This window comes from Thamnophis elegans, chromosome 3, assembly GCF_009769535.1.
Source record: "Thamnophis elegans isolate rThaEle1 chromosome 3, rThaEle1.pri, whole genome shotgun sequence".
In the NCBI taxonomy this organism is placed as follows: Eukaryota; Metazoa; Chordata; class Lepidosauria; order Squamata; family Colubridae; genus Thamnophis; species Thamnophis elegans.
In genome coordinates, this window is record NC_045543.1 from 39,080,898 (window position 1) to 39,103,997 (window position 23,100).

The 23,100-nt window shown below is 36.1% G+C and overlaps 1 protein-coding gene across 1 annotated transcript in view; it reads right to left on the reverse strand.

Annotated features, from left to right (window-relative positions):
• The window catches only part of ADGRL3 (adhesion G protein-coupled receptor L3), a 453,165-nt gene that overhangs the window by 109,711 nt on the left and 320,354 nt on the right, over window positions 1-23,100 (reverse strand). The window contains 2 exon segments of the mRNA XM_032213192.1: window positions 5,007-5,098; window positions 7,894-7,960. Coding sequence (XP_032069083.1) covers window positions 5,007-5,098; window positions 7,894-7,960 — 159 coding nt within the window.

The window sequence follows — 23,100 nt, forward strand, 5'->3', positions numbered from 1 at the left end:
TCAATACCACACAGATATCTGGAAAGAGAAGTTTGGATTTTCAAAAAATGTCCTAGCTGGAGTTTGACAGTAGAACCAATTAACCAATAAAGTTGCAAATTCATTTCAGGGATGATTTAATTTGCATTCCTTTTTTATGAGCAGGGCATTGGCTTCGTTGTCTCCTCATTCTACAACAGAATTGTTGCAATTCTGCTTTTAAAATGACCTATTTAGGAAGTTCTACGCATTTTCAGTTCCTTATTAGCAATTTCTGCAACCTACCCTGTTAATCATGACTATACATTTATTAAAATTGCCTTTTTAATAAATCTAACCTACACATATGATTATGCTGAGCTTTAGTTGACCAAAAATTAGAATATTTAACTAAATTAATTACAATTGAGTCAAGAATAGTTAAATCCCAAATACTTTCCTCCATCCTTTTGAAGGAAAACAACATCATGAATGTTCTGAAATGACTGTGTTTTGCAGCTCTTGTCTCCCAAGGGAAATTGGGGTAATCACTGAGTCTATTATCGTGTGACTCAATCCCAAATGTGCTTTTTTCAAAAGATAACTGGACTTTTTTTTTTTTGAAGATGTTTCACTTCTCAATCAAGAAACATCCTCAGTTCTGACTGAATGCTGGGAGTTTATCTATGTCCTCAAAATCACCTGAATCAGAGTGGAAATGGGTGTGGAATCATTTTGGAAGTGCTGAAAGGACTGTGTCGTAAACAGGAGATAGGTAGTGAGTGTCTGTTGAGAGAGGGCTGTTGAATTTTAACGTAGATGGCCTCTTTTACCACACCGACCTTCAAAGTCCTAACAACCAGATGACTACAAGGAATATGTTTCCATTCCCCGGCATTCAGGCAGAACTGAGGATGCTTCTTGGATGAGTAATGAAATGTCTTCAAGAAAAAAAACCAAAGAAAAATCCAATTGCTTTTTGAAAAAAAGCACCTTTGTGACAACCATGACTGGATGACTGAGAAACTCCACAGACTCTTTGAAAGGTCTACTTGATGAATCTAGGCACCTACTTTTTGATATGCCTTCTGGGAAACAGCGTAGAGACAAAGCCAGCAGATCTGGCCAGCATATATTATTTCTAGTCTCTATTTCGCATTGTAGCAAGTCACCAACGCCTACAACTCTTTTCGTCCTCTTGAAGGTACAGTTGAATCCTCTCTGTTCATTTTTAGCTGCCTGTTCAGCATAGTTTCCTATGCTTTGTTTGGAGAACCAGAGCTTTTTTTCTTTGTGAGGATCTAAAGTTATGTCTGAATTCCAACTGCACAGAACTGATTTGATATAATCACATCATCTTTTTCTTAAGAGCTGAAATATGGCCACTTACTGTTCCACATTTTCTTTACTTGTTCCACAAAGCACAGCTATAACTTTGTACTTGCTGCAATATACAGCAAGTTCTTTTTCTGACTGCAGAGTTGTGTGTACTTATCTTAACTTCTTAAGACAGTATCTGTAGAAAAGCTTTATTTCTTTTTGTGTCATTCTCAGATTCTCAAGAATATTTCACTGGAAATGTATCTGTGAATAACACAGCTTCTCTACCTGATTAGTCTAGCTGAAGAAAAAATTACAGAAACTTTATTCTGTAGAACAAACTAAATTTAATGTTCTAAGTAGATATGTATCCCTATCTACCATAAAAAGCAATCTGAAGAAACATGTGCATTCAATTTCTTTTTTTTAATCACACAGACCTACCAGTTGTGTCAACATTTGTCAGCTAAACTAAGATTCAGAGCATGTGGAAGAAAAACTTTGCTTTAGATTAACCAATGTGATCTAATATCCAGCCTTCTCACAATTTTCAGCTAATTACTTCAGATACTGAATGTAACATATAATAACGTGACAGATAACAACAACAGTGATGGTGGTTGGCATTCTTATTTTCCAAGTTTAAACCAATTATTTTTACAGGCTTAATCTAGTAATGCTTTCTGGGAAAAGTAAGTTATGTAAATTATGTGGCTGTGTAGTACTTTGAATTTCAAGACAAAAAGATATTTTGGACTATGCAAGGCTGTATAGCACTTCTCTGCAACTCCTTCAACCGAATAAGTTGTTTCCCGTGATCATAAAGCAGCTGTGGAGGGCAGTAATGTGATACTGGGAAAATACAGCTGCTTTAATGAATTGCAGACAATTGTTGGCAACACAAGGCAAGACAAGAAACAATGGATGGAAACTAACCAAGGAAAAAAAGCAACCTAGAATTAAAGAGAAATTCCTAAAGGTTAGAGCAATCAACCAATGGAATAGCTTCCCTTCAGAAGTGTGGGTGCTCCATCAATGGAGGTTTTAAAAAGACACTAGACAACTGTTTGTCTGAAATGGTATAGAGCTTCCTGCTTGAGCAGGGGATTGGATTAGATTAGAAGATATCCAAGGTCTCTTCCAATTCTATTATTCTATGTTCTAATTGCTACATTTGCAACCAGTGTGCTCTTAAGCTCCTTTTGATTCTTTTGGCTGCAAGGCATTGCATCACGCTGAGAATTTTTCTTGGTACAAATCAGCTTCACTGGATAACAGACAGAAATGGATGTAATTTATCTGACACTGAACATAATTTTATAAATCTATCTTCTTCCTTTCATCTTTTTAACCAAAACTTACAGCCCTATTTGGAAAAAAGATTTTTCTGCCTCTGATAATTAGGCTGACATTTTGTTGTACTTTTAATCTATACATTGGTTTTTATATGTAGTGATCATTATGAGACTGAGGATTTTCCAGGAAGGGATTACAAACAGAGTATTCTAATTGCAGCAGTGTTGTTTTATAATCACTAGAAATTGGAAGATGTTTACAGTAATTATTAACCATGATGACCCATGATTATGGATCAGCAGCAATACCAAGAGGATGCCTCTTGACCTTCAAGTAAGGTGACAGGACAACCAGGGTGGGAAGTCTGCCATGACATGCTCCCATTTCTATCTTTCTTCCCCAGCAGATAAAAACCAGATCACATTCCAGAAGAGGGTCATCATCTTGCTCCTCAAATCTTATAAGATCTCTTTGTCAGTGATTGTATGTAAAAAAGGGATAAGGCATCAAATTGTCTATGATTTGTTCATATGCATCTACGTACCTACATATGTACTTAGAAAACTATTCTTATTAAATTCTTGTCATTGTCATTATTTTTTAACTCTGGAAATCTTAGGAATGCTGGAAAGGGAAATAGATTTAAGAAAAGTTCCCCCAGATGGGTATCAAAGAAGGCAGCACAAAAAAAAATCAAGCTAAGAGATTATTATCCAACTCAATGAAGCTTTAAGACAATAGATCCAACTTATGGGCCACAGGCTCATCGAGGGCTTGAAGGGTATCACAGATCAGCTTGAAGTTCTCTTCAAACATTTCTCTTCATCTTCCCCCAAACCACACACACCACACACATACACAAAATGAAGACACAGGACAGAGGTTTGTGTATGCTCACTGACAAGAATGATGGATTGATTCTTTTCTTTTAAAAGAGAAATCCTTCCATAGGCTGAGCAATTTCTCTTCAAATAGCAAATACAGACCATCAATTGCCTTTTCAATCTATTTCACCATTTTAAACATTTTTTTCAAAAACAGCTTCAGTATGTGCTTTCAACAGTTTTCCATTTTCTTTCTTTCAACAGTAATCACTTGACATTTATGTGTCCAAATAATCACTGTAAGGGGGGAATAGAAGTAGTATCTGTTGTGCTGCTGAAAGAAGTCATCAGATCTTTATACATATACAGAGGCATGTATTCGTGTATTTGTGTGTATGTGTGCGCGTGCCCACACATGCACAATTATTAATCTGCAAGAGTATTTGACAATAAGATAGTGATCTACATGAGGAGAAGGAATGACCACTTTACAGGATTTACTTTATAAGAGTAGCTAAAGGTCTGAAATACCCGTTCCTTGCTTTTTCTTCTAAATGTAATTTTGGAAAATATTTGTAAGTGTCAGAGGAAAGATGCTGCAAAGTTGGTAAATTCCCGCATTAAAGGCAAGCAGTTTTTTTGGGGGGGAGGGGTAATAATCTCTGATAATCTTTCTGACACAGTTTGTGTAATGTCTTTCTAAATACTGGTTTTAATAATATTTTAAATAACGGGCTGGACTTTCCTCTAATATTAAAAAAAAAAAATCTGCCAATTTTGTTTTATCCAAGAGGCTGTTATTCAAAGTATTCATTTTTCTAAACTCTGCTCATGATTTGTTTCTATTTTGGTTTATTTAAACATAAACATCCAAGGGCCATATAATCAGTCCAACAGAGAAGCAGAAACAGACATTCAATATATTACACCATAGAAAAGTGGGCCAGACATTAGTCTTGCTAACACTGAATCAAGGGGAAAAAATCCACCCGTGCATTCAAAATATTGCAAGCAATATGAAATCAGCAACATAAAATTATTTCCTGCTTCTGCACTCATTGCTTCAACATTCAATACAAATTATACCTTTACCTTAAATGGCAGCCATATAACTGCCAAACTATATAAATTACATGACCAAAGTCTCGCAAGGTTTCTGAATTCTTACACAAAATGTTGAGAAAGACATTGCTAAAATGTGAGCAAACTCCTAAGGTTTGTTATATGTTTGCTATTTTTTCTTATTATTATTTTGACACCTATGTCCATCATTTGGAAAGATTACTGTAACCCTCACCATGGCTTCATGAAAAAGAAAATCCAATATGCTTGCTATGCCTGAATATCACTTACCTGCCCTTCATCCCAAAGCAAGACATTACTGTGAAAAACCGATATAAAATATGGACACTAATGGGATCGTTTAAATCCACAGTAAATTGGCTGCAGTTAGTTTAGTTATTTAGTTGTCTCTGCATTTAGTTCTCCCTGACACCCTTAATTTCACTCAGGACATAAGTACAGTGTGAGGACACAAGTGTCTTAGTTTGGTACTCCATTGTGAAGTTCAGCTGGAAACAATAAAGAAAGGGGGAAGGATTTACTTACTTGATATTGTCGAGACACCCTGATTCAGGTTTCAGAATGGCAGTATGATGAAACATTTTATAAAGGGCAATTCCAAGGAAGATTACATTAAGCTGAAATAAAATAAAATAAATAAAATAAAATGGCAAGTTATAGAAGAAGAAAAAGGATGAATCTAGTTTTCTTTGATATGGTACAACCATTTATGGACTATAATAGTTCCAAAAGCAGAGAGAAATGCTCAAGACTGAATTACTTGTCCATACCACACCGTAAAGTGAATCTATGTTCTAAAGCACAGGTCTTCAAACTTGGCAACTTTAAGACTTGTGGACTTCAGTTCCCAGAATTCTGGGAGTTGAACTCCACAAGTCTTAAAGTTTCCAAGTTTGGGAACCCCTGTTCTAAAGAGTATTGCCCCCCCTGAAGATTAAGAACATTTTTCTGGCAGTACATTTAAATAATTATTCATTTATATGGATGAATTCTTGTCCTGTGACCTTCCTCCTCCAAGTCTGAAGAGGAATAAGCTGATATGTACTCAATAAGAAATAGACTTGACTATGGCTTTGCATTATCCACAGCTGATAAAGTCAACTGGACTTTAGTTTGCATGGACAACAGAAAGCTTTTCATAGAAAAGCAGTAAATAAAACTCACAAAACTATGCCAACCACAATAAACTTGTTTTAATGGTTTTTCTAATAGTAAAAGAGAAACATGATACATCGGTGTTTATCCTTATTCTTCAAGCATTACTAGGATTGATATAAAAGACTCTGTAAGATTGAACAAAAACAGAATGAAGTAATTCTGTATGTAGGACACTGCAAATAAAAGTAGTACCACAAAAATAGACAAAGTAGATTTCAATAGACAAGATAGAGATATCCTCCTTACATTACAAGAGCTTTGTTTCTATACGTATATATCCTGAAACATTATGAAATTTCAGCATATTCAACCACTAGTTTGCCGTACATCATTAAGATCCTGGATTTAAAAATGTCATCTTTAACTCAGAACAATCAGATTTAGCATTTCTGTTCAGTAGAATTTTTCAAAATAACTTTTTTTTAAAAAAAAGTTTTTACGAAACAGAAATTCCCCAAAATACTTTGATCCTTTTAAAGGGAAGCATTAATTCTTATATCATTTCCAATTTTGAGGGCACCATTATTATCATAATATTACACTGAATTATGTAAAATGATTTCAATGTGATTGCACTCAGAGGGACTTTCTATATTTTTCAAAGTTCACTGCAGTGATTTTGTGAGCTGCAAATCTTCTCTGAAGGATAATGGTTCCAACAGACACCAAGAACCCTAGTGAATTGGAGGAGGCAACTGAATGAATTTTCTCAATGTCTTCCTTCACTTAAAAAGAAAGACATTCATGAGATATGAGTCTTTATGGGACAATACACTGTTGAGCTTCTTGGTTTCTAAATTACTAAAAACTCCACAAATAACTAGTGAAAAGTTAAAGCTGTAAAAATATAGATCTTGCTGATTTCCCTCTATATGGCTATATAAATTATATCTGGATTGTGACTTGCCATGTAAAATCTTAAATTATCTTCTGTTTCAGATTTTGTTCTACCTTCAAAACTCACAAATATTATGGCATGCTGGCTGGAATGATGCATTGTAGAATTTGATTGTTCTCAAATAACACATAGTAAATAACTAGCCCAAAAGCCAATCAGTCAATTTATCTGTCTTTGCATGATCTTGTCTAGGAAACAGAAAAAAGTGAATGGCATGGGGTAAAAAACATTTGTGGAAAAATGTTGATAGATTTGCACTGAATCAACTTCTTACAAGGAAAACACCTGTAAAAGAATACAGGTTCAGCAATTAATCCTGAAGAAACCTACCAGAGATTTATTTTCACACAATTAGTGTGAGCTCTCAAAAGTTCCCTCTCATTTTAATTTAATTGAAAAATATAAGAATGAATATTCCTGAAAAGTTTTACAGGAAAATGGTCTTTTAAGGAAATATGTATATTACTCATTCATTATGCAATTCCTTAAATCTTACAAAGAAAAAAGAAAAACAATATGTATAACAAGAACCTTGCAGCTGACTGGAAGAAAAATACAACCAGCTATAAAAACCAAGCTTAACTAAAGGGGCAATTTGAGTGAAGGCCTGGAAAGACAATTAGATTTTGAGCTCCTAAGGTAGGAGCAATATGAACCTCAGGGGGTGTTGTTGTTGTTGATATAATGGGCATATGGTGCAACTGAGAAGAGACATCCTGGATCTCATAAGGTGAAATTGCTTAATCAATTAGGTTTAAGCATATCCATCCGCCTTGATTGTATCAGATGGAACAGAAGGTCACAATTGAGGATAAGTGGTCCCCTCAGAGACATAGGTCCAAAGCCCTGAAGAGCTTTAAAAGTCATAATCAGCATCTTGTATTGCACCCAGAAGCCAAATGGGTAACCGTATAGCTCCCAAAGCAGTGAGGACCATGTGACTATAGCACAGTATCACTATCACTCTCTGTCTGTAACTCCACAATCTGTACCACTGTAGCTTTGAGCGGCTCCAAGGTAACCCCATGCTTATACTAATCAATTGTGAAGTGACCAGGAATGACTATCTGAAGGACCTCCCGATCCAGCAAAGGGCCTAACTGGTACACTAGATGTACTCCTGAAAAGTGCTCACTGCCTCTGCTCTCTTTGAGCTATGGTTATATGGCCAAGTCTGCTTATTCAGTGACAATATCTTCAGGCATTTAAAGCAAAGCATTTTATAATGTTCATCTATGGTGGAAAATACCACTGACAGGTTTCTGACATCATCCTTTGCCAATTAAGTTATATTTGATGCAAGGCATGCAAGATCCTAAAGATACATTTCCAGAAAACAGCATAGCTAATTCTTACCATAATGATCAACGTTGCAGGTCCTATAAAACTCCAAATGAAATAGGTGTCAAGTCGAAGCCAACATCTGTAATGATAAAGAAAAGTGGCATTCAGGGATAGCACATGAAATAAATATCAGAAGTAAGTGAATAGAGAGAAATGAGAGCTGTATAATATTCCATTCAGAGGCATGAAATGCTACACTGCTTCTTCAGTGAAATTGGATCATATGTTTTGTCTTTGATAATGTTATTGAGAAAGACAGGTATTAACTTCTGGATGAAACAAGGAATAGCACAGATTTTACTTGAAGATGTTCACAATTAAAAATAATTATGAAAACAGCCATAAAATCTAGCTTACAGCATTCTTTGCAGCCTATCAGCTTCACAGTAGGTGACTTTTTGCTTAAGAAAATCTTTAAAAATTAAGTAAAGAGAAAAATAAATTATCAGGTCTGAAACTTAACCAGATACAGATTTCTCTCTTCCTCATGAATATTTCTAGAAATGAACCTTATGATTAAGCCAGGAGATTCGTAATCTAAATTATTCATCACTTAATTTTGTCTATGTTTAATATCCCTAGAGTTTAATGATCTTGGAAATTAAATTTCCATTTCTAGTTTGTGTAGCGACAAAATAGGTATCACTAGCTACAAGACAGATAGAATAGCAGAACTGGAAGGTACCATTAAGCCATTATGCCCAACCTCTGGTCAATGCAGAAATCCAAATTATGCATCCCAAAGATGGTTGCCTGGTATCTAGCCTCCACTTGACCATCTCCATTTGGATAGGGGATCTACTCTGGCTGCCAAACTACTATTACTATTAGGAAGATTTGTTTTTCTAACTTAGAATCTGCCTTCCTATAATTTAAGCCATTATTCTTGCATCCTGGAATGATAAAGAATGTGTCCTCCTCTCTTTTGGTTTGACATGAAGTTGATGTTATCCATTCAGTCATAGAATCACTCTTGGTGATTCTAGGTATCTCCACATCTTCCAATCTTGCACTACTTCTTTGAATTTTTCTATGCTTTGGCTGGTGTCAGCTTTGATGGTGTCCAGCCACTTGTTCTTTGACAGCCTGGTTTTCTTTTGCTGCTAACTATTCCAAACCACCTTGTCCTTTCTCGCCTGGGCTACTGTAACACTCTCTACATGGGGCTGCCCTTGAAGAGCACCCAGAGACTTCAACTGGTCCAGAATGCAGTTGTGCAGGTTATCATGGGGGCACCTAGGTGCTCCCATGTTAAACCCCTTTTAGGCGGCCTGCACTGGTTGCCGGTTGTCTTCCGGGTGCGATTCAAGGTACTAATTATGACCTTTAAAGCGCTCCATGGCTTAGGCCCAGGATACCTGCGAGACCACCTACTGCCACCGGTAGCCTCCCACTGTTCAGTGCGATCCCACAGAGTTGGCCTCCTCAGGGTGCCATCGGCCAGACAGTGTCGACTAGCAACTCCCAGGGGGAGAGCCTTCTCTGTGGGAGCACCTTCCCTCTGGAATGAGCTGCTTCGTATAATCCCCGACCTCCGGTCATTCCGATGTGCCCTAAAAAGTTGGCAAGCTGGCCTGGCCTGAACAAAACAAATAAATTATTGATCATTGTTAATTTTAATTGAATTTTTTAAAAAAATGTTATTGTTAATCCTAATTGGGTTTGTTTGGGATATTCTATTTAATTTTTTAAAACTTTTGTAATATGTGGTTTTTTAATGTTGTACGCCGCCCTGAGTTCTTGGGAGAAGGGCGGCATATAAATCCAATAAACCAAACCAAACCAAACCAAACCAAACCAAACCAAACATCATTGCTTTCTCCAGTGATTAAGTTAAACAACATTTGAAGAATCATATCATCTTCTCAGTCTTCTCACTTCAAGGCTAAACATTCCAGGTGTCCTTCAATCTGTTTTCATAGGACTTATTTTTAGCCTCAAAAGTATCCCTATTGCCCTTTTCTGCATCTGTTCCGGTTAGTTTGAATCCCTTTTAATGTAATATCTAGAGCTGTATGCAATAATTCATCTGGAGTCTGTCCAATGCAAAATAAAATAAAATAATTATTTTCTGTCATTTTCCAAACAATCTTTCTGTTGATGAGCACTCCTTTAGTAACATTTTTGAATCAGTCATGTATCCCCTTGATTTATATTATTTGGCTTTCACTTAACTAATTTGTTAATGAGATTATCTGGAAGTACTTTGTAAATGCTTTGCTGAAATCATCAAAGTCTACAGTATTTCCAAAATCTGCTAAGGAAATTACCTAATAAAAAAAAGATAAGGCTAATGTAGAAAGTTACCTTTAACAAATCTATGCTGATTCCTGGTTATTACTGAATAGTATCACAATCTGAACAATTTTATGATCTGCTCTAGAATCATCCCAGATAATAATGGCAGATTGGCCAATCTACAGCTCTTTGGATTTTCTTTTGATACCATCTTTTCTACCCTCTTTTTCAAGTATGGACAATATTTATCCTGCTCCAGTTCAATGTTACAATCTGGCCTTATTTTGCAATTGCAATTTGTTCTGGTAAAATTTAACTAACACACACACACACACACACACCACACACACACACACACACACACACGATATAAGGTTTGTAGTTGCTGCCATCTCATTTAGATAAAGTTCTCTAGGGTAGCAATGCCAGTTATTCTTACTCCAATGTGCATGGTTGCAGGTGCAAAAATTTGGATGTAATTATCCGGCTGCAAAATGGTTACTTTACTACCATTTATTACCATAGTACTTTACAAATGGTTGCTAACCAAGGTAGTCCCAACAATGAGAACAGACTGTATTTTTCCAGTTCACCAAGTTTCTCAAAAATCATGTTAAAAGACATGTTGATGAACATCAAGTCTCTACAATATCCTATGATGCAAGTAATCAATTTCTACGGAAACTCATTCCATAGAATAGTTATTTTATAACCATATTTACATCAAACTTTATTTGTGCTTATTCATCCTGCTCAAAGTTGCCTATCCTCAAAGTTGCCTATCAGCAAAAATTCTTGAATACAGTGGACTAAATCAAATAAGGTAAAATCTTGTCAGATTTTATTTCAAAAAATAAAACAGCCTGAGAAAATTCCTATACTTTATATTTTTGGCTAGCTCAACAGGATAGATATGTTTAAGAAACTCCACCTGAGTAATACTGCTGAGTAATCACCAATTAGGTGTGCACTACATGTAAGCTTATCCATGCACACACATACACACACAGAAACAAACATACAAACCCACACACACATGTTATATGGAACTTTGGATAGGGGCATGATTTCATTTCCCACATACTCCAGTGGGCAAAATTATGTCTTGGGATTGGGCTGTAGTGAGAAGAACATCATAACCAATTTCGTTGTATTTAAGTACAATGACAATAAAGATTATACTTATCATTCCACAATATACAAGTATTTCCAATTACATCATGAGTTTGTGTAGGAAGAAATAGGAATTGGATACTCTTTGTCTTGTCCTGCATTTACAGAGGAGTCCTTGCAGGATAAAGTAGGAAGGCATTATTTTTTGATTTACCCTGCAAAAATGCTTTTGTTCCCTCAGGATCAAAAGATGAATAGCAATAGCAATAGCAATAGCAGTTAGACTTATATACCGCTTCATAGGGCTTTCAACCCTCTCTAAGCGGTTTACAGAGTCAGCATATCGCCCCCACAGTCTGGGTCCTCATTTTACCCACCTCGAAAGGATGGAAGGCTGAGTCAACCCTGACTCAGAGATTTGAACTGCTGAACTGCAGATAGCAGTCAGCTGAAGTGGCCTGCAGTACTGCACTCTAACCACTGCGCCACCTCGGCTCTATGAAAGATGTTTCACCATATTTTCTTCATGGATATTCATAATGCATACAAGTTGGAAGCCATGGCACTCTATCCTTTAAGGAGCAACTTCAATCATATCATACTTTTTCCCATTTGAAAAGATATGAGCTAGCCAAAGAATAATTGTCCTTGTAGGTGTTCTGATGAGCAGTGCTTTTCAGGAAGATGCATCAGACACATGGCTAGCTAGATTAATTTTATAAACCAGAGAATCCTCTTTTCTCTTTAAAACTATTATAAGTCTCTTAAGAGAATTAAGCTTCAGTTTGCTCCATCTTGATACGAAACCGTCTATTTTTTTTTACCTCTTTCTAAGGTTATGTGATTGTTCCACAAGATATTCCAATTTCAGGCATGATCACATTGCTTGCAATACAATGCAAACAATGTATGGTCATCACACCATCAGTATCTGTTCTGTGGTGTAGTAACTAAGGAACCCTTACACTTGGACCATTCCAGAAGAAGAGTGGCTTGCAATCTGATTCAGTCATCACTTGGAGAGTGGCTGGATGGTAAGGGAGATGATCACTCCTTGTTTGAAGAGGAGTTACTGCATATACCTTGAATCAGGAAAAGATACAATCTGTCTTGAAGAGCCCAGCCAGTCAGCAGGAACCAATCTGTTTGTGCTGATGGGCAATCTATTTGGGACTTGGATGAGGACAACAAGTCATTTCTGGTCCTTTCTTACTTCTTGTTGGCACTAATTATCTTCCATTGCTCCTATCTTCTGAGATTCCTGTAATGATTGGGAATGAAGGACACTGTTTTGCAGTGGTTCTGCTCCTTCCTAAGTGGGTGATTTTTAGTTAAGTGTGGGCAGATAATAACTTACATGAACCTACTGGGAGAAATCTTCTGTCACTTTGTGATGGAATATCATGAGTACACTGTAATGTCCAGACTGACATCTGAGCCTCAAGCCTGTAATGTAATGGATTGACCTTGTGCCTGGATCCTGTGAGGGCCCAGGTGTGGAGAAATAGGTTGAAATGGAATCCCGGAAACACTGGTGACTCTTTGACCAAAAAACATCTGACTATCTGATTGGAGTAGCACCTTCTTTGAAAAAAGAAGGTACATAGTCTGGGGAGGTCTTTCCAGATTCATAACAAAAGTCAGATAAGAGATGGAAACCATGGTTAGGGAAGGGAGATTCTGTCTTTTTGTAGGAGATAGCCCTGCCAACAGTGACTCATACTCTTCTTGTGACTAAATTACTGCAGTACTCTCTACATGAGATTGCTTTTAAAATGCAGTTGACAAAAAATTCAGCAGCCTGTTTATTAGTGAATCAGAGAGTTGTTATTTGCACAGAACCTGAATGCTGTCAGTCCTTCAAGGTAGACAAGGTCAGGAAATTAACATGATAAAAAATACTAGAACTCTAACTATAAATAATTGACATAAGCTAAAATAACATTATCTTAAGAGTCCATTGAAGTTTAACAGCTAATACATTCAAACAAATAAATGATAAATAAAATCTTGAAATCCTGATGCATTTCCCCCTCCCTTTTATATCAAAGAGAGTCAAAGAGAGGCAATGTTGAATTTCTTTCTTATACCTTCAGTTTTATCAGGCTAAACTCATGTTTTACTCATGATTGCTATATATTTTCTCCAAGGTAATCTCTGTATTCTTCTACATGTGTCAGCATCTCTGATTCAAAAAGATAAAAATATAGCCTCCTGGATACAATTCAAAGTGTTGCTTTTGATATGATTTGGTTTGGGTACTGTTAAGATAAAGTGACCAGATTTTAAAATTGGTTAAGCAGGACACCATTGATGGGGGTGGGTGGGTGGGTGTTCTTGATTAAAAATATTGCTGCCCGGCGCTGCGGCTGAGGTGAAGCTGGCAAAGCTTCTGCTGGTGCCCCCGCCCGTGGCAGCGGCGGTGCCGCCTCCCCCCCTCCGCTCAGAGCACTTGAGCTGGGCACCACATTACCCCTGCCGCTGCCACCTCCTCCTCCGCCGTGCTTTTGAGAAGCCATGGGGCCTTTTGTTTTCTGATCCCGCCCCCTCAACCGCCTTCCTACTAGCTCCCACAGCCTCATGGCTCCTCAAAAGCCCGGCGGAGGAGGAGGGGGCAGGGATAATATGGTGCCCAGCTCAGGTGCTCCGAGCAGAGGGGGAGGTGCCGCTGCCACAGGTGGTGGTGCCAGCAGGAGCTTGGCGGCTTCACCTCAGCCGCAGCACCAGTTGGCAAAAGTTTTAATCAATAACCCCCCTCCCCCATTCCATTCCCAGGCAGAAGAAAGAGACTCCAGGGAAGAGAGCTTGGCCAGTCATCGGAAGGCATTTGAGAAGGAGAAAAGCAGGCAAGGAAACTTCTCAAGAAGTTCCAGAAGCAGCTGCTTATCCTCTGGGCTGGAGGGAGGGGAGGAGAAGGAAGGAAGGAAGGAAGGAGGAAGGGAGGGAGAAAAAGGAAGGAAGAAAGGAAGGAAAGACGGGAGGGAAGGAAAGAGGGGAGGATGCGCCCCTGGATAAAAACCCTCATTGCAAATATTGCAAAGCCCATCTAAAAATTGGGACTTTTTAAAAATGCCACGGGACGCAGGACAAATTGTTCAAAAGCGTGACTGTCCCACCAAAAGCAGGACATCTGGTCACCTTATGTTAAGACCATACATACACTTAAAGTACATAGATCCTACAAAATGCTGAGTCCTTTTTTATGGAGGCAGCACTTTTTACAACTGAAACACTTTCCTCCCAAATCAAAGGTAAGAGGAAGCATATTAATCACAACACATTCTGCCCTCCCCCAAAGCTTTTGAGGACCACAGCTGAGTTTATAAAATTTGCACAACTGCCCTCCAATTTGAGAAAATTCCTTGGGGTCAGTATACAGGAACAATTTGGTATGCCCAGCACCTACATTTATGTATTGCATCTCTGTACTTTGTAAGATATATATTTAATGGCACAATCATCAAGATGCTAAAATACTTGTTCCCAGATGGTGTTAGTGACTTATGTGCTCTGATAGAAGTCTCTGTGGAATTTGCATCTTGTCTCTCTTTGGCTGCTCATGCCTGATGAAGTATGAATCAATTTGCCCTTTGTATGATGCAATCCAAAGGCATTTCTGCCCAAGGTGGATATCTTATATGTTTATTCACTTGCAGATTCATTAATTAGAAATGTTTCTGTGCTAAATGGTCTACTTGTTTCTGTGGAAATGTCATGATAGCTCTTATTGATTAGACATTTCATCTAGATAAGGCACATACCAAATAAAGATTCTGCGTCTGTTTTTTAATGGCATGACATCCAAAGACAGAAATCTCCTTCTACATTGATGTAGTGATTGATATCTGGTCTTCAGCTTTTTGCTGTCACGTCAGTGCACTAAATAATTCTGCAACATTTCACTCATTCCTTCTCTGATTTAGGGCTTGTCTTTGTGCTTTCTTTGGGCCTTCTGGATATCTATCTTAGTCCTCCAGATCAAGCAGTCTTTCTTTAGAAACTTGTTTGTCTGCTTGATAACTTACCTAACCTTAAGGGAATTGGAATTAATTTCCCCCTTATTTCTCTGTTCTACTAGTTCCTGCAAAAATACATTTGTTGGTGCATTTACTAGCTTGGTGGCTTTATATCATGAGTTGTGCAATACATGCACATACCTCTCCATGCACTATACCTTTCTTTCCGATGTTGACCTGGTCCTTGGAAAAAGAGACAAGCATCTTCATATTGAATTTCTACAGCTGATAATTTTCATTATGCACTTTACTATGCCTCACTTTAAGTTTTGTTCATACTGGTTTTTTTATGTGACTTCTTCCTGTTGAAATTGGTCACTAGTTGCAGTGATTCTGAGTTTATAGATTTTTACCAGAAGTATCTGAATAAGCAAAGTGAATCTACTCTTTTTTTAAAATGGCAGTTAGTTAATGCTTCAAGAGAATAGAAAAATGGGTTGAATAAATTCAGTCCATCATAACAATTGTCAAAATGGTTTTGGGTAGAGCAGCAGAGACAATCCAGATAAGTTTGAAAGAGCAGGCCTTAGCTCCCTTATCTTTGCTCTTCTTGCATGAATTGGTGCGATTTCCCCATAATTTGCCTTCAATCCATTCAGTATGTTTTTATATAAACATAGTATTTCACTTTAAATATATCTGGGTACCATAACAACTGCAGATTTGTAACGATCTTTATCACTATTCTTTATTATCATACATTGCTGGATCAAGCTTCCATGCTAAGACAATCTTCAGAGGTATAAATTTTGCTTCTCTTTCACATATACTGTAGACCATCACTTTCCATCTGCATTTCCTTCTTCTTTCCATATATCCAACAGTACAGAGTTCCAATAATCAATAGCTTTGGAATTAATACCACTGAATGATTTTCAAACTCATAGTTTCTATATTTCGCACAAATGAAAGCTATATTAATATCTTTAGTGTCCAGTATTAATAGGTCTTTACAGCTTGTATTCGAAACAGAAGAAATTTAGGAAATCCCATTTTTTTTATTTAATTCCCACTTCTGCTGTATTTTTTGTACTATAATTCTTTTTCAATATGACATACAATTCATACTAAATATCTATTAGAAACAGTTTTCATGGTATTTAATAAAACATAGAGTTTAAATTCTGATCATTTACTTGAAAACCATTTTGTATATCATCTGTATATGGTATTTAATCAAAATATTATGCAATAGAAAAAGGATATGATCTCTGTTTAAAACTAAAATATGGTAGAGCTAAAATAGTATGCAGATCAAATGGGATGGAATGGGAAATCATCTCTGTTACAACTGTATCTTTGCTAACTACATGAACTTAATCAGATTTAGATACCATTTTTTTCTTGAATAATTTAGAGGATTAATTGATATATAACCTCTAACTAATGGGTTACTAGTCCTTCAAGCATCAAGAAGTTGATAAGCTTTAAGTAGTTTCATGATTAAATAGTTCCATTGGACTGAGCATATTTTCCTTTAAAGTCATTGATATCTCAATACTCATTAAGGAACCATTTTCAATATCCTGCTAATATAAATTTAATCTTTCTGACTTAAACAATTGATGATATATATGAATGTGCCATTTCCCCTTAAATTAGTTCTTAGATTTAAAAATATTTCATTAGGGATGATATTAGATATTAGATAAAGAGGTCACTGCAAGTCAGTGCAAATAAATAATGGAAGACAAGCAAATGTAAATATCTAAGACAGATAAATTCCTGAATATAATTGACTCATTTATACCATACTTAATAAACATGCCATCAGATGATAGTGCTTCAGATTCTCAATATTAGGGGAAAAAATTTAATTTGAGTAATAAGATATGCTAAGAATAACTAAATGAATCTAGTAATTCTATGGTTAGCCAAAAACATTTTAGAACTGTGATTAATCATTATTAGACAAGGCTTGCTAAGGAATTAATTGCTTAAATGTAACCGAGGCTCAATAGGTTCATATGGGAGATCCCAGAGAGATTTTTGGTGACTTCTAATGTCCCTTGTGGTGTTGGTTCATTGTTTAACTGTTGGACAACTGAGTATTGTGCCAGTGAAGGAAGGTATAAGCAGAAGTTCTTGTATATCTGAAATAATATTTAAAATCAAGATTGCCTGTGTCCTCTCATAGTGAAGAGACTTTAACAAAAACTATTCAGCACTCTTATAATTACAAGGATGGAGGAAAATGCATGTGTCAATTCCTAAAGTTGTCATGGTGAGGAGTGCATTCCACGCATACTTTCGGCTAGAGTCGAATCTCAGATTACTGCAGCAGGCTTGGGAGGGGTGCACCTCATTGGGGAATGTGATTTATGATACAGAGTGAGGGGAGGGAAGGACCCCGGGTAAAGTTCAGCTATAATTAAAACAAAGCTCAGATCTGACTGCAAAAAGGCCTTGCCTAATGGTGCTCCTAATAAATGACTAATTTAGAATTGAAACTTGGCTCGATACTCAAGAATCAATTAGGGTATTTTTAGGAAACCTGACAGCATGTAGTAGCAGATCTTGGTACAGAAACCTCTCCCCTTTCTTGTCCTGCTCTGTTGGCAAATATGGCACACTAACTTTGATTTCAGGACTTCGCAGAAAGAATGGCAGACTAAAGATAGCTCCAGCCCTTCAATCTTAGTTAGTTATAGGGAGAACATGAGATCACCCCAGGTGTGTTCCATATTGTTGCTTCTCACAAGGAGGATGGGAGAACCGGTAGATGAAGGAATTTGTCATACTTGTTCTAATTGCAAACTATGTCTTTCAAAGGGCACTAACTTTGCACTTTTCTTGTTAACCTCTTTCGGAAATTATCTATTAACTGTTTTAAAGAAGTTAGACACCTTCAAATAATAAGGCTGAAAACATCAAGAGAGTGCCTTCAATCCTTAAAATAAGAAAATGGAATGCATCTTTATAACCTTTAAGCATTTAAAATAAACAGCAAGAAGCAAGGAAAGATTTTGGCTTTAGAAATTTTTAAACAGATGAACTTAGAAATCATTGGAATATTGGACTTTAGATATTAATACATTGGAATTAATTTTAAAGAATACATGTATTTTTGTGGAAAATAAAATTCCAAAATTTTCTTTTGTGTTTTCGATGTTGAAGACATAACAAGGCAAGCAACTTATATGGCATTCAGAAATATATTTAGGAACTGTAATATTAACATCAATGTCAGTTATGTTGTGTCTTGTTGGGAACAGTCTGAGCCCAAAAGAGGATGTTACAAAAAATGATATGCAAAAGAATATATCCAAAAACAACATAAAAAATATTTAAAACAAGATTTTTCCATTAGATACAAAATATCCTGGATGAGGCTTTAAAAATTGAGGAAATAAAAACGACAATACCAAAGTAATTTGAATTATTTTTTGTAGTTATAAAAGAGTCTGTTTAAAGTTGTGAAGAAATTTGAAGCAAGTATCAACAATCATCAGAATAGATTAAAGAACAAAATTGTTCTATGTAAAAAGAAGGAACACAAAATCAGTTTATTTGACGGGGATTAAAAGGGGACATGTTGTAAATTTGGGTGGTTTTTTTTTTTTAATTTGCTGACATCTGGACTGGAAAAATGTTTATGTATTGGACCTACTTACAGTTAACATGGTGTTTAAGCTTTCCCTCTACAATTACTTTACGTATCCTAGTTTGGAAGTTTTGTATGCTTGTTCTAATTAAAGAAAATATTATCAATTTTTGTTACATTAAATTCCAGTTTTTTGTTTATATGAAGATACTGGGATTCCTTTTTGCTTGCAAATGTGGATTTGCTTATAATTGAGATATGTTTATTTGAATGTGATATATTGTTATTTGGGGATTTTTAATTTTTTTGTTCACACTAGGATATTGGGACCACTTACCATTTTTAAATGAGGATTTGCTTTTAGCTAAGAAATGAGATGTGGAATGTTTAGTTTTACATGTGTTAATTAATTAATTATGGTTTTAGTGCTCTGTTTGGACATTTTGCTGACATCTGGATTGGAAATATGTTACCTATTGTATATGTCTATATTTAAGAGATGAATTATTGAATGAGTAGTATTAGATTTGTTAATTAAGAGATGAAACGTTAGTGAAATTTTTATACTTGGTTTGAGTATAAGAAGTTGCTTTCTTAATTATTTTTTTTATTTCTCTTTCTCCTTTGCTTCCTTGCACCTTTTTCTTGTATCCTTCTTTCTTTTCTTCTTTTAATCTGAATTCAATTTTATTGTTGTAATTAAAACCTTTAATAAAATCATTATAGAAAAAACAAAACTTTGATTTCAAATGCAAAGAATTATATTATTGAAAAAGGAACTTTGCTACTGATTGATAGTATATAGCTTTCCATTATATGCTGCTGGTGTTTTTCTGCTCAGAAATTCTGTTTCAATATTTATTATATATGGCATTTATATTAAGGATTGCCTGATATATTGAAGGTCCCCCTTCCAGTCCATAGTCTTCAAGCAGTTTGCAAACGTAATCTTGGATCTCCTTCCTGTTTTATTTTTGAAGAACAGTGGAGAAGAATCATAGTGTCAAAATATTGGATATTCAAAAATGGGAAAAATGAAGCTTCAGATAACTACAGGTCAGTCAGCTAGATGTCAATACCAGGCAAAACTCTGAAACAAATCATTATATAGTTTACTGATGAGCATTTTGCAAAGAATGCACTGCTTGGCAAGAGTTAACAAAGATTTATTAAGAATAGATCATGCCAAATTAACTTTATTTGGTCACTTTATTTTTGGTCATTTTATTTACTAAACTGTGGCAAGTTTAATTGAACACAGGAGTATGGTAGACTTACTCTAAGTGTGTCCTGACTTCAGCAAAGCATTTGAAAAGTTTTCCATAATATGCTAGTAGAGAAGAAGACAAAGTGTAGGCTGGGTAATGCTTCTATTAGATGGGTATAGAACTGGTTGAATAGCAATAGCACTTAGACCTATATACCACTTCATAGTGCTTTATAGCACTCTCTGAGTGGTTTACAGAGTGATAGTATTGCCCTTAACCATCTGGGTGCTCATTTTACCAACCTCGGAAGGATAAAAGGTTGAGTCAACCTTGAGTCGGTGGGAATCAAACTGCTGGCAGTTGGCAGAATTAGCCTGCAATACTGCAGTATAACAACTTCACCCCCACGGCTCTCACGATTAAGCATATCCAGTGAAATTACAGAGAGGAGTGGTGTACCTTCTCTATATCTTGAATAAGGTCAGGAAATATGATTATCAAATCTAAAGTTGACTAAATATGACTGTATGGAACATATAGGAACACAATGTCAATATACAGGGGAAATATTTGGTATATTTAGCCTGGGGAAGCTAAGATTAAAGGGAGACATGTCTTCTAGTATTTAAAGAAGCTGATGGGGAAGAATTTTTCAGAGTTGTTCCGGAAAATAAAAAACAATGGGTTTAAACTAGAGAGAAATAGAAGTTGGATACAGGACAAATTTGCACTCTATAATACAATCTTGAGGCAGATATATTTGTATAGAAACAACTGTGGAGATGCTACTTGGAATTTTGGCTGAAAAAGCACGTGAAGCTTTAAAAAGGGTTTCCAGATAATTCAAGCCCACAAAGAAAATATAGCTTTTCTGATGTTAACATTAGACATTGACTGATGGTCTCCAGTTTTACCTAAGCTTTTTATATACATCAATCTATATGATAATTTCTTTTTAGAATGACTGCAAAGCACAGTTGCACCAATATTTACAAAACGGAATCATCTAATCCTAGTAATTATCTATACCTTATTGCAACCTCTGAATGTTTACCTGATATCTATTTCATACATTCAAGAATGGACTATATGTTATTTATGATATAGATTAGAATGAATAAAAGTAAAAAATGATCAGGTCTCTGTTTTATTTAGGATTCAACTTAGAATTCCATATCAGCTTTTAACTGGTTTTTCATCAGTTTTTCATTTACCAAATAGGAATTGTTAGTAGCAGTCACTGATCATAACTAATATAGATGAAATATGACTTGGATTTATGCTGATATTGCAGTAACCATACATAATTGCTATTCAAAAGACATTAACTAAAGCCATCTATATTAACTGAAGGATAAAATAAGGATACATTCTGTCTCTGTTGCTCTTAAAGTGACCTTGTACTGCCAGCTGTCATTCCTCAAACCCTCTAGAACATATTTCCTTCTGTATATGTCACTTGTCTTGACAGGGCAAGACTAAGGATTGAAAAACTATTGGCACATTCTGTGCTGCTCCCTTCAACTCAATTCCACATAAAGAAAGAAACAACAGGAGCAAAACCGGGTAGTTTTTTAGGGGGCTAGAACATACAATACTGAAATTAAGATGGAACAGACAAAAACCTTGTCCGTTTTACTCCTTTTACTTTGACTGAGTTGACCTGGCTGGCTGGGGAGCTGCAAAGCGTTCAGGTTTCCAGTTTCCTTATATACAGTAATATTACTGGCATAAAGCAAATAGACGGAACAACACAAAACAAAACTGTTCATGCATGCCATATTAAGTTCAACCAGCTCTATTCCTTAACCCTGCCAAATTTATATAAGCATATCAGTCTAAAACAGTTGCATAAGAAGCCTTATGCAGAAGTGCCCTGAGTTGTGTATTTACTCTTGCAGGGAGAATAGCTTCTCCCTCCACCACCACCTCCTCTTTTTTTAGGAGCATAACAATATTTTCAATCTGAAACATCTCAAGCTTAAAATTAGAATGTCATGAGCTTAATACTATGGCAATTCTACTAAGGACAGAATGGCTGCTTCAAACTCAAATTGCTTTGAATTCAAAATGTTGGACACGACTATATTTGTCTCTTAACTAAAACTGCAACTATATTAAGAAACAGCCTCTATTCCCCACTCCAGCCCCATGTACAGAAATGGCTCCAATGGACATCCACCACTTAACTGTAACTTACAGGTAACTACTCCAAGCTTCAGAAAGCCTCCTCTCAGCAAAAGGAGAAAAGGTCTGGAAGATCCAGAGCTTAGGAGCTTGGAGCCAGGACTCAACATCCCTCCAAAAGAACCCCAGGAAGAATGAAAAAATAATTATACCCTGTTCACACCAACCAGATCAAATCAGCTTGATAATATTCCTGTGTTTCATGGCTACTTTACAGTGATGAATTGATTTTTATTTCCTAAATAGAATTACTGTATACTGTCTTGGAATGAATATATTTGTAGGGTATCATTCAGTCATTCAATCATTCATTTTCAGGTATATATTTTGTATAGAAAATTTTATTTGGTGGAATGTACAATAGATCCATCCATCCATCCATCATGTCCGTCCATCCATCCATCCATCCATCCATCCATCCATCCATCCATCCATCCATCATATATCATCTATCTTATAAACAAAAACAAAAGTCTGGAGTGAACACATATCTCTGAGTCTTGGCACTTCTTCTAGGTGTTTTCTTTCATTATAGTAACATTTACTTACTTATCTTCTTTACGGGTGCAGATTAAGCCACAGTGTTATTAAATGATATTGGCTAAAACAACAAAGAAAGGGAAATTGGATGCATCAATATTTAAGCTTTGTGTAGAAGAGTTACAGTCTACTGAACCAGATGATCTAAGCAATCATTTATTTTTAAAATCATTAGCTTAGGATAGTTTTAAGTGATTCCTATTCCTCAACCTGTCATCTCAAAACCACTAACTGAAGAGTATCCTGTATTGAGATGTTGGCCTTTCTTCAGAATTACAGGGCATTTACAGTCTTTAGATTCCAGCGTATTTTGCTTGAGGCATGGTACTTGGAAATATCAAACATTCATAATGTTGATATACGCTTTAATAAA